The following is a 17056-nucleotide window of genomic DNA, read 5'->3' as shown; positions in this document are numbered from 1 at the left end:
ATTTGATAAATGTGTTTAATTGTCATATAACTTACTTTTAGTTTATACATTTGTTAAACTGCTTTGCGTAATAACAAATTTCACTTGAAACAGAACAGCTCTTAAGTTCTATGAACCAGAATATGCATAACCAAATTTGTGGCTTTGATTTAGGAATATATCACAAGGATAGCTTGTTAATAGGTGATTTTATTTAGGAGTATGTAAAAGAGTCTTAAATGGGAGCTACCCTTTTTAGGCCATTGGGGTCCTTTATATGGGTCCCAATTGGGGTTGTCTACTATGCCCAGTTTTGTTTTGGAGGTGGCGATTAGACAAAACAAAAAGTGGGAAGCCAAGGGATATGACAATCAGAGTGGTGGTTATGGTGTGCATATTTGCTGTTTGTTATTGATGACCTTGTGGGTTGGTGAGGTATGATGTTTAGGAGATGGAAGCCGTGTGAGTAGGTGAGGGGATGAGGTATGATGTTTAGGAGATGGAGGCCATGCGAGTAGGTGAGGGGGTGAATATGAGGTTTTGGAGACATGACACCAGGGAAAAAAAACTCGGTCGCGTTCGCGTTCGCGGGAACGGTTACGTTGTCGCGGGAACGGCTTGTAACGGGCAAATAGAACGTTTCGCGGCCGACGCGGCGTGAATTTTTTAAAAAAATTCACATAACTATGTTTCAACTTTATTTGCATTTTTTTAGTTTATGAAGCATTATTACAACATAATATAATCAAATCTAATAGAATATCATGTTTCATTAACTATATAATTAAATCATAGAAAGAATTTGGCCAATGTTTGAAAAAAACGGATGTAACGGTGATAAAAGCGTTCTAATGCGGCGAGTTCGCGTTACGGAACGGACAACACGGCGAGAAGTATGTGAATTTTATTATGGCGTTCCGTAACGGGATTTCGCGGAACGGCAAATCCAAAATCCGTTACAGAACGGCCGTTCTGTAACGGAACGGGAGAATTTTAATTCCCTGCATGACACACAGGCAATAGGGTATTCTGACCCATATGGGAGGGTCGGAACCCTATCACTAGGAGGAGATTAGTGAAAAGGTTTGAGTTGTCTAGTATTGTCAAAAGGAATATAAAATTTCAAAACCAAGAAAGGATTGACATCAACACAAGAAAGATGTGACGTAGTTGGATCTTGAGGGAAGAGTTAAGCCTCGGAGAAAGAATCGATTCTAGGAGATGCCATGAGAACTAGATATTGGAACATATGAATAATGAACCATGTCCGCTTAAGACTTATTTGTGTTTAGGTTTTTATAGGTATGAACAACACCTTGACCTCCATGTCGACCAAGAAAGGAATAAAGTCAACTCAAGAAGGACATGAGCTGGTTGATCTTGAGGGAACTGTTAATCCTCAGATGAGACGTTTATTATAGGAGAAGCTGTTGGAATTAGAAATTTAAAAATAGGAATAAGGAACAATGGCTACTTATGATTCATCTGTCCCACTTGATAAAATTCCTTCTGTGAAAAAGAGAAAAAAGAAAAGAAAATTACTCTTATCCGTTGATATCGTGAGCAGGACGACCACAAAGAGAGGTCTCTATAGGAGGTTGCCTCAATAAGATTATTTTTTTATGCTGTGCTTTGCTGGATGCATATCCGCTACTGCCTAGGCAAATGATTTATTTATTTCGAGTTGAAGATATTATGCGGTGTTCAACTGGAAATATATTTGTATGTGAATCGTGTTAATTAGCCACAGGTAGGAATGGTTACATGATACTTTTCCATATCTTTAAATTCACTAAAAAATGAGCCGTTGCTTGGAACTTCTTTGATGGGACTGCTTCCATTTTCATGTTGGTGACAAGTCATCTAATGTAATGGGGCACCCTTTTTGGGACTTGGCTGAGAAGGCGTGTAGGGACAGCATAATAAGCCTTTTGTTTCTGCGTCTTTGGGCAACATGTAATCCTATGTCTGACTGTTAAAGAATATGTTTCTTTTCTTTCATCTGCGCTTTTTTCTGCAGTAGTGCTGTGAATTGTCCCCTTGGCAGTTATGATTTCTGTTCTTGATATATTTCATGAGTCAGCTTCAGTGTCTGATGCTTGTTTCTGGTTTGCAGGGAACCACTCATAAACACCTGTCCCGTTTGTGGTGAATCGCTTGATGCTTCCAATCGGGTGGGTAGCATGGTTCATATGACCTTGTGTTTCAATGAAGGAGCAAGAAACAATGTCATGAGCGGGAGCTTCTTAACAGATAAGCAGGCTTCATATGGGTAAGAATATATCACTGATGTAAGGTCTGGTAGTTTATAAAATTCTGGATCACGTAGCCTAAGTGCCTAACCCGTTCCTAGGCTAGCAGCACCAATGAACTGGATTTTTTTTTTTTTCTGTTTTGCAGCTTGTTAACTATTGCTGGTTTTTCTTCTCAATTCTTGTGTCTGATAAGTAGACTTTCTCATTCTGTTTTTCATTTCTGTTCAATGGATTTAGATGGCTACTCAAGCTGAGTGAGTGGGCACACTACTCATCTGAGGGCACTGGCTCGCAATTGGCCACAAAGACGAGACATATTCTGGTATAAACTGCGGAAGATCCTTTTGTGCTTGTTTAACGCAGTAGTACTATTCTCTCTATCTACAGGTCATGCTAGTAAATATATACTTTCCGATGGTGTTGTTTGCTACTTATAATTGCTAATTTGCCCATGATCTCTCATCTCTTTACTCATTTTTCTGGTATTTAGTGTTTAATGTCCTTCATGTTAACTTGAATTTTGCGAGCCTGTAATATTCTGTTATGCTGCTGATAAGTTTGCTTGACGGATGCTTTTGAGTTATGATTGGTGAGAAGGATGTGAACTCTCACATTGGCTCCTGCAGGTAGAAATCCCCGTGGATTACAGTAGTTCTTGCTTCTCTTTGGTGTATATTTGTGAGAGAAACTCAAGGTTATCTTAGGACATAAAATGTGGTTGGCTTGTAGTTTCTCCTACATTTACTAGCTTTGGGCGCCTCTCTTACACGTCCTCTTTTATTGCTCACTAGTCACTACTAATGATGTTAAAGAATTAAGTCTCAACTTAAGGATTCTCGTGGTCCAGTAAAGATTTTTCTGATTAGATGCAAAATCCTCTCTTCCTCTAACATTTAGGGCTTTCTATATATGATATTACTCTAAAGTTGGAGAAGAACACTCGTACTATAGTGAATATGTTAGCAAGATCTTATTTCAAATGCCCACATAATATTATTGAATGGGACATGGATTGACTCTTTGTGCTCCACGACTTCATGAACTGTTTGTAACAGATTCGCTTATAATTTATCATTGGAGGGTACCACAACTGTAAATAGTCTAGTAGTGTACTTAACTTTATGAATTTTGACATAACATAAACTTAAGTGATTTCTCTAGTTGCTTGCCCAAGGTTGAGAAACTCATTTTACGAAAATTGTCTTGGATGGTGGATAAGTTTGAAATTATTATTATAGCAGCTAAACTTTTAGGGGGCGTTTGGTTCACTACTATGGAAAGGAGTGGAATCAAGGGAGCTGAAAAGAAAGGAAGCGAAACCCCCTTAATTCTCTCTTATGTTTTGGTTAGGGAAGGGAAAGGAATCCATATATGTTAGTGCGCATTTGGTTGATAGGAGATGTAAACCTCATATCTCTCAATGGTCTTCTTCCATTCTCCCCACCACCATAGGAGCTTCCTAATCCCTCCCCCACCGCCACCATAACAGAAACCACCATCTCCACCATCACTTCACACGTCAACAGACTTTTACACTTAAATTCGACCATATAAACTCCACATCTGGTTTTTTTTTTTTCTTTCTGGCTATTTCTTTATTAAGACTTCCTCTCTCCCTCTTCATATTCCTCTTTCTCGGTGGTTTAGGGTGTACTGAGTGGTGGTTGGCAGTGCATGGCATTGATGGAGGCTCTTTTTTCGGTTGTTGATCTTGTCTTTGGTGGTGGGCTTGTGGCCTAGGATACAAGGTGGTTTGGTAAACTGATAGGGGGTTGGCTTGTCAGTATTTTTGAAGAGGGTGTTTGGCGATGGGGTGCCTAGATGTCGGGGGAAGGTGGTTGGGTGGACTAGTTGGATGGTGTTTAAGATTGTGGTCAAGGGAAGCCATGGTGTAGATGGATTTGGGGTTTTTGAAATTCCACTAGGTGAGTGAGAAATGAGGATTAAGGTATGTGAGGGAACTCTTGACTAAATAGGGGAAATGGAATTCAAATAAACCTCGTACAAACACAAATACACAATAGGGGTTTTAGTTCTCTTTCCCTTTCTTAATTACCCCAAACCAAACAACCCCTTAGTGTATCTTCTGTTCGATTTATGACGCTTGTTAAAAATCTTATACTCTGTTTGCTAGCCACTAAATATTCTAATGACCTCAAATGATTTCAACAGAACTCCAACACCCGCGAATAAACGGGTAAAAATATCATTTTCAAGTCATTCCAGTAATAATTTTGTTTTTTATTTGTTGCTATGCTTTCTGGTCCTTCTACTTTGACTTAACCGTCTTTGTATGTTATTTATACTTCTACAACAATTAGAAGATATAATCTTGTATCTTTATAATGTTACGCTTTAAAACAAGATGACGTCTCTGATTGTCGGCAAATTTAGATTGATGGTTCTTGCATTAATTATCGCCTTAAAAAATATTTCCTCCATTCTAGAAAGATATAAACCCGACACATAGTTTAAGATGATAAGTTCCAGTGTGGTTATCATATTGGGTTATTCTATGATATACCCCTATATTTTTTAGAAATTTACGCCGTACCCCTAATGTTTTTTATTCTATAATGTACCCTTAAGTTTTTTATGTTTTCTACATAGTACCCATAGTATGTATTAATGAAGACGGACATTAATGATAGTTGAAATCCCAACCAAACCTCCGTTTAATAGTTTTAATGACTCTTGAACCTGTAATCAAGACGAAGTAAAAGCCTTAATTTGTCCCGGTCCAATATTCTCCAAGGAAAAATAAAATAAAACCTTTTCAAATAAATATATATTTTGCGTAATAAGATAAAAGCTCATTCAAGACATGAAGTGCACAAACTATACTCATATAAGTCATACCTGATTCTCCAATGATTTACTTTTTCTTTCGTTATTTTGTTTTATTTTCCTTGGTGGATATTGGGCTGGGACGTTTATAACCTAATTGAGGCCTTTAACCTACCTACGGCTTATAGATTATGTTTCAATATGACATAATAAATGCATATTAAGTTAATAACATAAACACATATTAGTCCAGGTATTTCTTTTGGTCTGATTATAAGTGTAACCTTTGGTCCTCGTATTGTTGTAACTTTCAGTCTTGATATAGTCATATAGGACAGTCTCCTCTACGACATTGGTTTTCCCAGCTTCTCGTATTGTTGTACTGAGCTCAATAATCATTTTACAGGTTATTGAGCAAGTAGAAGCTTTTACAAAGAATTTGTACATTTTAAGGCATTGATTAATGTAAGAACCATGAATTTGAATTTGCTAATAATCAGAGATGTTGTCTGCTTGTTTTAAAGTCTAAATTTATAAATAATCAAGAAGTTAGTTTATAATTTTGGTAGAAATAAATTAATAGTGAGTTAACTCGAAGTGGAAGGATCATTTCACAAAACTTGCTTCAATGTACAGTTGCTCTATGTTTGGGTTGTTTAGCATCAAGCAAAAAGCAAGAGAACTTCAAGAACTATAGAAAAATGGGTATTTCGACCAGTTTGAAAATTTGCGGGTTGTCCGAATTATTTTTGAAAATTTATGAGAGAACTAAAAGAATTAGTGGGCAGCAAATTGAACATAAGACGTTTAAATAGTAAGCATAAATCAAACAAAAATTCAATAAAAATTTAGCTGCTACAATACATTTGTAAATTGTTACCTACCATCCGAAATGATTGCTTGGAATGAGCTTTTCAACCTTGTGCAAGCAACTTAAAGACATACTCATGTTCAATTACAAACAACTCCACAAAACTTGACTACTTAATTACTTATAGCTATGATACCCCCTAATGATAAAGTTATAAGATGATCAGTCATAAACAATTCTTGAAGTTTTGGATCATGAAGAGTCAATCCATCGTCCCATTTAGTAATATTATAAATTGTTAAACACAGGGCTTAAAATTGTGGGCATTTGGAAATAAGATCTTCCAAAATTCCAACACACTCACTGTAGTATGAATGTTTCTCTCTAACTTTACACTAAATAAGACATGGAATGCTCCTAACAATCCGTTTGGTAGTTGGTCGTAAATGGTGGTAATGGGAATGAATTTGTATGTACTTTGTGAAAAAAATCATTGTTCATTCCCATGGTAATGTTAATTTATCCTAAAGTTCCAACACACTCACTGTAGTATGAATTTTTGACCATTTAGCTCAATGCCCTAAAAGTTGTTACAGCTACAATGTTTGTCATGTTCCGATGCAAAGGGATCGAGGTTGGTTTCCCATATCCAGAGACAAATTGTACCTACCCGTATTTTTCTTAGAGCTGGTAGAGGTCGTTCTCATCTCGTGTCTGTGTTAGTGTCGTATATAAACGGGATGGAAAACCCTTGACATTGACCCAATCCATTTGATAAACGTTTCTTTTATATTTCTTGATGTACATCCGGTCTATATCTTGGATAGATAGGAGATCTTTTTCATATTGATCTTTTGTACTTGTGAGCATTTTGATATTTGGTAGCTTAGTTATTATAGAGTCGTGCAGCTATTTTGAATTTTCGTGACTACATATTTGTATCGTTATATGTTTTTTGATACATTGACATGACAGATTTCTACGCCTATCCTTAAATTATTGATGAGAAATTCTGCTGATGTTCTAGGTTTTTGATCGTATGACAAAGAGGTTGGTGGAAGAAATAATTGATGGAAAGATTGTTTTGGCGATGAGAGCCTTGTACCAAAATAAGCCGGGAGTATACTTTCTTGAAAAAGGTACAATCAACTAAAGGAGCTCTGTTAATTTTCTCCCATGCTTGGGTGACTGAGTGAATATTTTCCTGAATGTCAGTAGTCAGTTGTATATGAAAATTGCTACTGGGGAGTAGTATTACTTTTATGTGAGTTAGGTGAAGTTGATAACAAGTCTCTGCTTTTATCTGATCAGACATCTCAGCTTTTCCCATGTGGAAGATATGAAGTTGTTGGCTTTGATCTTTGGATGTGAATGAATATTTGCCTGAATGTCAATAGTCAGTTGTATATGAAAATTGGTACTGGGGAGTAGTATTACTTTTATGTGATTTACGTGAAATTGATAACAAGTCTCTGCTTTTATCTGATCAGACATCTCAGCTTTTCTCATGTGGAAGATATGAAGTTGTTGGCTTTGATCCTTGGATAGTTTATCAGTTCTTTATAGGTAAAGTAATACCAGTAAAAGACCCTTTCCAGGAGAATATATGTGTGACATCTTTCTGAGCTATAGTGAAATTCCTTGGTCTGTGGTCCCCTTTGCTATTCCATTGGGGTCCCTGAACATTAGAGGCTGACTTTCTGAGGGTTTTTAGGAGACTTGGTGTTTATGTGTCAAGATTTGGAGCTTGAATTCTACCCTGGAAGCCCAGTAATCTATGAATTTGGTGAAGCTCACTTGATCTGCACTGCAGCTAGCAGCCAGCTCCAATTCCTCTTCCAGGATCAAATTTGTTGCTATTGTTTATAGTCTCATATAATTTGAAGCTGAGTCTTGTGTGTTGTTTGGTTTTGTTGATCAACAATCTCAATCAATTATGTGTTCTCACAGAAATTGAGGTGGAAGTTGGTGCTAAGGGGATGACAATTAACATGGTTTGAAAGTGGATTTTAGATAAGCTTAAGTTAAGTGTTAGAGACTTACATGATGGAGTATCCAATCTGCAAGGCTCTTAATCTGTCTTGAGGAGCTAAATTTTTTGTCTCATGTGTTTTCTTCCATCTAAATGCAGTCTCTGTTACCGATTATTCGATGGTTTAATTAAAATTAAAAACTGAAAGATTAGTTACATGAATATGAATGTGTACCCTGATGTTAATTCTTGTCCGAATCTCTTGGTTGAATGCCATATCCATTTTCCAGAATCAAATTATGGTCTGTTTTACACTCAGGCTCACCTTTTTTGTGGTAGTAAGAGGATTACATTATTGAGATGACGCAAAAATGCTCTCATCTCCATAAGGGTCCATGACCTATCGTTTACTTTGTTTCTATGAGTGTCCTCTATTTCTGGTGATGTTTAAGATTAAGTTCAGGTTGTCATGATACATTTCTTTCTAAGAGGAGTTGTTATCTAATTATTTGCACATTCTGCTCTAATTATGCAGAGAAAAGTGTTTCTATGTACTCTATGTGTCATTATATAGAATGAAAACAAAAGAGTAAAACATCTAGATTTGTTTTGAAGTGATGTATGCCTGACTTGCTTGAATTGCTGCGGCAAGTGTAATGATGAGGTAAATATATCATTCATTTTAATAAAAACATGCCAAGTTTAGATTCATCTTGTCCTAAGCTCACTAGAAGTCAACTATTCGGAAGTTTCATTTTTAGGGCACTTAGCATGAAGCATGCTAGCAAATTATTGAAGGTTGAGACAATAAAAGGTCAGGAAAGGCACATTTAAATGTTAGGTTTTCAGAAAGGGTTCTTTATCTTATGCTTGCTGGCTCCTCTTATAGGTTATAGTTCCAATGCTTGCGGATCTTAAAAGTTTGGGCTATTTTATGCGTGTGGATCTTTAAAACTAGCTTTTCATGTTCGCGGCCCATGGTTCTATATAGATAAAAAAAATTGCCCAAATGTTCACAGCAAACTGACATTATTTTGGTGATTGAGCACATGTATCTGTAGTTCATAGACTTCGTGGGGCTTGGTTTTGGAATGTATGCATCAATCTTATAACTATTGTGTATTCTTTAGATTTATATTTTGTAATTCTATTCTACATAACTGAAATCTTTTAAGAAGGATTTGACTCATATTTAGAAGTACTTGTGTCACATTAGAAGTATTAATCATTAAAGCAATTTTTAAGATTTGAGTGGTTTTCTCTCGTCGCTTTTACATAATTTAGTCAATGTGTATTGCATTTCCATGTGTTACACTCAATCTGCATGATATATGTACAATTTTGCATTATTTTAGGCTTTAGCTTATTTCTTTTTGCACATTTTATTTGATTTCCATTGGTCATTCCCTTCATTGTGTTTGAAGGTTAAACCAGTCAGCGCTGGAATTACCTTTATCTTATCATTATATATTTCCTGGAGTTATTTACTTGAGTTTGGTGCAGGAGGCAAGGAAATTATGCAGAAACTCTCTGAAAAACAAGGGGACAAAATGAATTCGGTTGATTCGATAAAAGAGATCCCAAAATTTATTGATCTTTTCAAGGTATGATTCTCATGATTTCCTCCTATTGGTAGTTTGTTATAATTATAACCTGTCCTCGTCATTGGTACAGGCTTTTCTTAGTTGTGTCATTTAGGGGGGTGTAGGATTTTCTTTCTGTCGTATGACCCAATCTCTTGCTTACATGCACTTATTCAGCTATCTTACTCCCAAAGTGCTCCCTCCATCTCAAAATACATTGCTTATTTGCTTTTGGCATGGAGATTAAGGAGGGAGTATAAGGTGGGTCATTTGGAAAATTTATATTGAGGAAAGAGGAAGGCATGATTGAAGATAGTGGATAATCTTTTTAAATATTGAGGAAAGAGGAAGGCATGATTGAAGATAGTGGATAATTTTTATAAATACGACGGAAAAGGTAGAGCTGATGGAGGATAATGGGCAATTTTATTTTGTAGTTGAGATGTAGTCCCGACCCAAAACAAATGAGTGAAGTATTCTAAGGCATCCTAAAGTGGAAAAATGGGTTCTGTATCTTGAGAGGGAGTGAGAATGAATTTTTTGTAGTGATAATGAAAACCACTTCTATATGAAGAAGAAATCAAGGAGGTTCTAACCTAACATAAAAGGGGGCTAGGTATAAAATCATTATACCCTCGAAACACTTACAGTCTCCCAGAAAATATCATGGCCAAGATGTTTTTCTTCTGGTGGAAAGCCAGGAGGTTAACAAATATTTACAATGGCATAGAGTCATTTCTTATGTGAGGTGCCACAGAAAGCAACTCAAGCCCCCAACCTATAGAATGATGTTGATCATATCTACAAAGTGAAGGAATGGCAATGTAATGGATCTCACTCGTCAGCCAGCCCACCAAAGGCCTCCTGTGAGAATTAATTACTCAAGGCACCACGTCAGCAAAGGGACACCTGGGGTAGTACCTGATTCTGCTGATTCACAGCTAGGTGGCAGAGAAAAGGGGGCTGCAATCCTTGGCACAATCATTGAGGAAAGAGCAGGGAACCTTCCTTAGAGAGAGAATAGTACTAATGGCTTAGTATAAATAGAAAGATAGGGAATTAAGGAGGATCATCCAAAAATTATTCTACAGATAGTAATCAAGGAGTGTGGGGGTCACTCGAATACCTCTTTTATTTGTTTTCCTTATTGTCAGTAATACAAGAACTCTATTTCTCTCTCTCATTCTATCATCTTCTTTCTCTCTTTCTCAACCTTTTCTTCTTACTGTGGTATACTGGTGCCTGAGGAGTTGGTTGTGCAGGTGGTTCTATCACAGGCAACTAGTTTCATGGGTTGCAAGCCCAGTATTGCTGGTCCATTATGTTTGTGACGAAACATAAAGTATAGGTTCCAAAATCTGAACAGCATACAAGATGTTCCATAGTTCAGAGAATTTGGTGCATTGGGTGCTCCATGTATCTTATACGAGTAGGTTGATTGTATTTAGGAAAGCATGAAAATACTCAATGTATTAGGTTATCTAGTGGTTGAATCTGGGAAGATTTCGGAGTTTCCTGATCTTTGTCTAGGTTTAGGTGGTCACGGAAATCTATAAACAGAGGTCGTACAAATGTACGTGCAATGTAGTATAGACATATGTGCATTTGATGTTGCACGAGGAACTTAATTGTGAGAGTATTCTGTGATAGTATACGTAATTTCAATTGGAAAGAATGAAAGCTTTGTGCGACCTCACGCTGGAGACTAAGTAGATAGCCTTAGAGAAAAAGGGTCCAAAAAGATTGTAGGGGACACTTAAGAAAATGTACTACATGAAAATCTTCATCTAATAAATTGCTCTTGAAAAAGTTGGGATTAGGGAAGATGGTGGGTTGGGAAACCATCTAAACAAGTTCAATGGCTTGATCACCTAATTGGCTGGTTTAAATAGATTATGTTAGAGAGTTCATAGCCTCATAGGTTCTTGAAGTTTCCTAATCCTAGTTCGTTGTTTCTTGAAAGGCTGTGAAGTTTCCTACCATTTGTGTGTTTTCCTTGGCTAATAAGTAGAGTAATAAGTTCTGGTCGAGGATTTGTTCCTTGATTTATGCACGTGTTTGGTGCTGCTTTCTTGCCTGCAAATGTGACCCTATAACTTGTTCACGGGTATTCATGATGAAGTGCTTGATTCAAACTATATGGACCCTCAAGTAAGAAATTTTAAACGCTTGGCATGATTAGACATAAGCAGTAGAAATTAAAACGCTCGACATTAGATGGTTTGACCCTTCGTTCATATAGGCCTCCATAGAAATGATCGTCCAGATTTTTGCAAGCCCTTTCTCCTTCAACTCCTGTTCCTTATTACTCTTTAGCAGGTTGAACTCCAGTAATTTCCAACAATGACAAGGTCAAGTTCCATGGCCCACAAGTGAAGAAAATAAGATAGAAAAGAACGAGATTGACTTAGTGTTCAGTGATTATGAAGTTCATGAAAATTCGTAAATTACACCTGCTAGAAAGCTAAAATTCTTTTGTTTCTGTTCATCCTTTGTTAGGATTCTGGATCTTACCCTTTTCAGCCGTTCTACCAAAGAACATGCTTTAGAAAGCGAGCCTCAGACCTCCAAATGGTTGAAAAACTTGTAAGGGATAGGAGAATCATCCCCAGTAGGTTCGATAATTTTCTTTAATTAGCGTCTTCCGCAAAGTATAGGCTGATCATCTTCAATTATACTGTGAATCTTTTGGTGATTTACCAAACTAGTTAGTTTTGTTGTTGGGAGTACAATAATTAAGATTGAGGAGATATTGAAGTTACTCATCTTTTGTTTCTCTTTGATTTTCTCCAATTACTAGTAGTTTTCTTTTGCTGCCATGTTTGACATTTAGGTAAGGCAATTATAATCAACTTTTTTATTTTTCTTCTTAACTAGTTAAATGGTTATGTTGTTTTGGATATCATATATGGCTGGAGATGCTATAAACATGATTTTAGGAAATTTAGCTGCCGTCTTCAAAAATATGTTTAATTATTTTCTGACAGTCGCATGAACTTTGCTTCACTAATTATTTGAATTGAGCTACAGAGAGTACACTAGAAGGCTCTAATATGTCACATGCTTTCATATAAACCACCTACATTTACTAAGTGCTGTTCAAATATCAAAAACTTTATTCTGCTCCGAGTAAATTAACTATTACACGATCTTAATTTCTGATGTGCAAAGAACAATTAAAATTACAACATAATCATTAGTATCATGTACTCTATTATTATATTTGGGAGGCCTCAGTTGCTTCTTTACTTCTCATTTTTCCTGAATTAATATTATATGCATGGTATACACTATTTTGCAGGATCAGCTGAACTTATCTGAAACAAAATACCCTTTGGATCATTTTAAGGTATGAATGGTGTCAAGAAGACTTGTGCACTATGAATTCCTCTTTATTTAATACATGGCATGAACCCATCCAATATTGTTTTAAGCATAATATTAGATTTCCTATGAAAATTTACCCTTCAGCAAGAATATTTCTGGGAAGTTCTTTCGGTTTAATTGGGGGCTATAGGATCTTTAGAATCACACATTCTTCGATGACGCTGGTGCAGCCAAGGGAGCCTAAGAAGTCTGTAGATCATAATCTAATGATATATGCGTGCATAATGCATCTAATACAGTGTGAAACAAGTGGGTGTGCATATTCATTGTTGGACTTGGTTTATAAGCACAAGTTGAATTGGTTGCAATTAAAACTTCTGTAAAGAATGAGGTATTTGTAGATACATTTGCAGTAATAAGTATCAATCTAATGACTTAGTATACGTTTTGTCCATTGCTCGTAATTGAATTTATCTGGGAAGTTTGAGGAAGGTTTGAGGCCTACATGATTTTTTTAATTGAGCTCCTTTATCAAGTATTATGAAGCTCAGTGGAAACTCAGTGCATCATTATAATCTTCTTTTCAGTAACAAGTTAGGGGGCTTGCTGATTGGGGAAATTTTTGTTAGGTAACAAAATTAATCCAGCATACGCAAGATCGTAATTGCTATTTTCTTGCATATGCAAACCATTTTATCATTTTGAGGCTTGACTAAAGATGGGTAGAGGTCCCACGACCACTGGACACTTAGAGCATCATCCTCGGTTGAAAGGTTCCTTTTGCATTCAAATTGGTTGAGCTAGTTGTGACTTGTGAGTTATATTTGGCTATATTGAAGTATGTTGTCAATCTTGTTGGAGTTTTACCAAATCTAAGGGACATGTAATTGTGTGCGGGAATATATAATATGGGACTGACATTGCTACCTTGGAAGTGAGATTAGTCTTGTTTTACGAATAATTAGAGCAGTAGTTGCAGAGTTAAGGTCTTCTTAGCAATTTAAATTGATCGGAATGGTTTAGGATATTCAGCAGATTGTGGTTTATCAAATAAGTCAAATTTTCGTTCCCATATGTAGAGGCATAAGCTCAACAAGAGAGCCGAATATTTATGCGCAAGTCACACTCTTGTCTATTCTTAAACTTAATACATATAAAGTTTGGATGAGGCAGCAGCATGTTTGGAGCAAACTACACTTTCATGTTGTACTTTTCCATTATATTAAGCTTCATATCTATTAAGTTTTCTTTGTCTGAGCCCAGAAACCAAAAAAATCAGGTTTCAATTTGAGACGATTCATCGGGTTTTTAAAGTGCATATGACTTAAGATGCTAGTTGAAGGGTTTTGGTTTAAAAATTCCTCAAGATAATTTTTCAAAAGTTCTTCCAAAGCCAATTTCAATCTCTACAAACTATTCCGAAGCTATTTCACTCATTAGACATGAGTGAAGGAGGAGGCAAGAAACTCTATAGTCTATATCCCTCATCAGACATGAGTAAAGGTTTGACAATGAGTGAAAAAAAATATTGGGACATTGAGATACTCCGTCCGTTTTAAAAATGTTGCTACATGTTCCTTTTCTGCATGTCATAATTAGTTGCTACATATGTCATTGTTTCTTTGTAGTTATTCTTGTTTCTTTTATCACATTTGCTAATGAATGACTCTAATAATTTCTCTCTTTGATTATTAATAAGCAAAAAAATATTAAAGTTGGTATTTGAAAATAGGGAAACTGTATATGGTACTCTTGTACTATTGACCTTTTCATATGGAAGCTTTTGCTTTTCACATGCCCTCAGTTGTTGATATTTCTATGTGGTACCAGTACCATCTCAGATAATTATACTACATGCCACCGTCCTAAGCACTTAGCGTGTTAGCTACCACTATAGTCACCAACCAGAACCACTTGGTGCCTTCTTTGCAATCCGTTGACCTTTCATTACTACTTTTGCTAAACATTATGATAATGATTAATAGATTAAATGGATGCTAAGAGGGGACGGTGTGGATCTGATTAGTGACGATAGTGGTAGTGGGTACTCTAGGAAGATGGCTGGTTGGTGGTGGTTAGGATTTTGGGAGTTAATAACTTTTTGACATGGTACCACATAGAGATGTTAATAAGTGATGGATATCACGTGAAATTTCAAAAGCTCGCAATGTTACCACATGGAAAATTCAATAGTACCTTGGTACCATATAAAATTTCCCTTTATAATATGCAATGAGGTGAATTTAACATGATTCCACAAGTCTATATTGTTTTCTCGTATAATTCGCATAATATAGTCAAAGTAAGTTATGTTAGTAGTGTTTGAATTCGAAACGAGAACAAAATTGGAAGACTAATTACTCTTCTTCTGTGGAAAGTTGGATCCCAGACCCACCCATTGACTTTTTGCTCTCTGCTTTTTTACTTCCCTAATAATTCTGTGCCAAAAGCTAATTTAGCAACATTTTTGGGACAAAGGGAGTAGCAAAGTATGCCAACTTAGTGGCTCACTGAACACCAATGTCTTCAAAACAGTTTATCTTTTTTTTGTAATGAGCAGCAATTTCTTCTTGCAATTTAATAAACATGAAGTCAAGATCCAAGAGGCAAAAAGATCATGGTCCCAAAAGATTCTTCCTCGGTTCTAAAGATCTATAAGGAAGACATTTCAAAGGTGTAGTCATCTTTGTTTTAATGCTAACCCTGCCTCCAAAGTCCAACGTAGCTGACATAAGGAATGCTTGCGTGGAATAAAGACTTGATCGTTCCATTAGTAACACGTGTTATGTAACGGATTTTGAACTTGCGATTTTGTAATATGTTGTTACATAAATCTGCGATAAAATCATGGCCTTCTCGCTGCAATGTTCGTTACATAATGCTAACTCGCTGCAATAGAACGTTTTTTTCCCATTATGTCCGTTACTACAGGCCAAAAAGAGAAAGGGACAAAATATTTTGCAACTAGAAAAAAAATTATGTGCTAACACCAAAAAAAGGGAGAAAAAACGTGACGTAGCCTTTTGGGTAATGTACATGAGTTAGTATTTATTTATAATAATAAAGCACTCATGTTTTAAGTAATTGTTCATTCACCATATGTATAACCTAAGTATATGTTATGTTCCCTCATATTATGTTGAAGGAATACTTGTTAAACTTAAATGATGCGAAGTTGAAGTACATAAATTTGTTAGTGTGATTTTTTCAAACAATATTCACGCCACTTTAACCGCGATTTTTTCCATCCATCCGTCACAAGATCCTTCCATGTCATCACAGCGAATACTGTGGACATGATCGAATCTCTGCTGATTTCTTCTCTGATGCCTTGACAAAAAGATGACCAAATTCTGATTTGAAGGCTCAAGTGTGTGGTGTTGGAAAAGGTCAACAAGCATATAAAAAGGATATTTCCTACTGCTACACAGCCAGCCAAGGAGGGTACATATAATTAAAGAAAGAATTCTCAAATCCAACTTAATTTATTAAGCATCCAAATGGTGTGAGCATCAAAAACCATAGTTTATACCCCAAAGGGAGGAAGGGTTAAGGGGGTTCAAAGAAAGGACTATGGAAAAGTCCAAATTTTCGTACTGATTGTTCGTTAATACTAAGATTCCATCCTTTCCAATGAGCTGCGGAAAGGGACAATAGATAGGGAAGAATAATATGCTATGACGTCTTGCTAAGTAGATCAAAGTATTGTGAGCCAATCTAGCTTGATTATGATTTCATAGAGAACTTTTGCTGTCACCATTTTGCATCTTTTACTTAAATTGGTTTAATGATTTCTGTCATCTTATTGCAATCAATTGACTCATAATCTTTATTATGCAGACCTTTAATGAATTTTTCATTCGAGAGTTGAAGCCTGGTGCAAGACCTATTGCCTTCATAGATCGTGATGATAATGCAGTCTGTGGTGCTGATTCTCGTCTAATGGCTTTTAAAAATGTTGAGGAAAGCACTAGAATCTGGATCAAGGTACTATTCATGATTTGCATATGAAGGGTAAAACAGTGTTCTCTTAAATTTTGTGTCAATACAAGTAGTTGATTTCTTCTTGTTTTTTTTTTTTGTGTACAATGAGATGTTCTTTCCCCGGGTTCTTTGTTTTACTCATTAAAGAGGAGTTATTCTTGCTTGTGGCTTTCACATAGTATCCCAAGCAGAACATTCTATATGTGACAGCAGAATGAGTTACCGAACTTAATTTGTTTTTCATCGAGCTGCACTGTGCAATCTTGCACCACCTTTTTATGCTGGATAAATCATTACATCTTTTTAAGTTCAAGCATAGGCACTTGGTGGGGAGTTGAAAGTGAATGAAAATCAAGCT

At 36.2% G+C, this 17056-nt stretch overlaps 1 protein-coding gene across 7 annotated transcripts in view; it reads left to right on the top strand.

Moving 5' to 3' along the window:
* Positions 1-17056, top strand: part of LOC104907693 (phosphatidylserine decarboxylase proenzyme 3) — a 42444-nt gene that overhangs the window by 18972 nt on the left and 6416 nt on the right. For all 7 annotated transcript variants that reach the window (XR_007273450.2, XM_019252656.3, XM_048643115.1 and 4 more), the window contains 6 exons: positions 2096-2251; positions 2472-2556; positions 6860-6971; positions 9308-9408; positions 12689-12736; positions 16555-16701. Coding sequence is in view for 6 of the 7 variants with exons in the window: in XM_019252656.3 (XP_019108201.2) it covers positions 2096-2251; positions 2472-2556; positions 6860-6971; positions 9308-9408; positions 12689-12736; positions 16555-16701 (649 nt within the window). In the remaining variant the exon portion in view is untranslated. The remainder of the gene's footprint in view (positions 1-2095; positions 2252-2471; positions 2557-6859; positions 6972-9307; positions 9409-12688; positions 12737-16554; positions 16702-17056) is intronic.

Source organism: Beta vulgaris, chromosome 4, assembly GCF_026745355.1.
Source record: "Beta vulgaris subsp. vulgaris cultivar EL10 chromosome 4, EL10.2, whole genome shotgun sequence".
Classification (NCBI taxonomy): domain Eukaryota; kingdom Viridiplantae; phylum Streptophyta; class Magnoliopsida; order Caryophyllales; family Amaranthaceae; genus Beta; species Beta vulgaris.
This window is presented reverse-complemented; position numbering and strand designations above follow the sequence as displayed.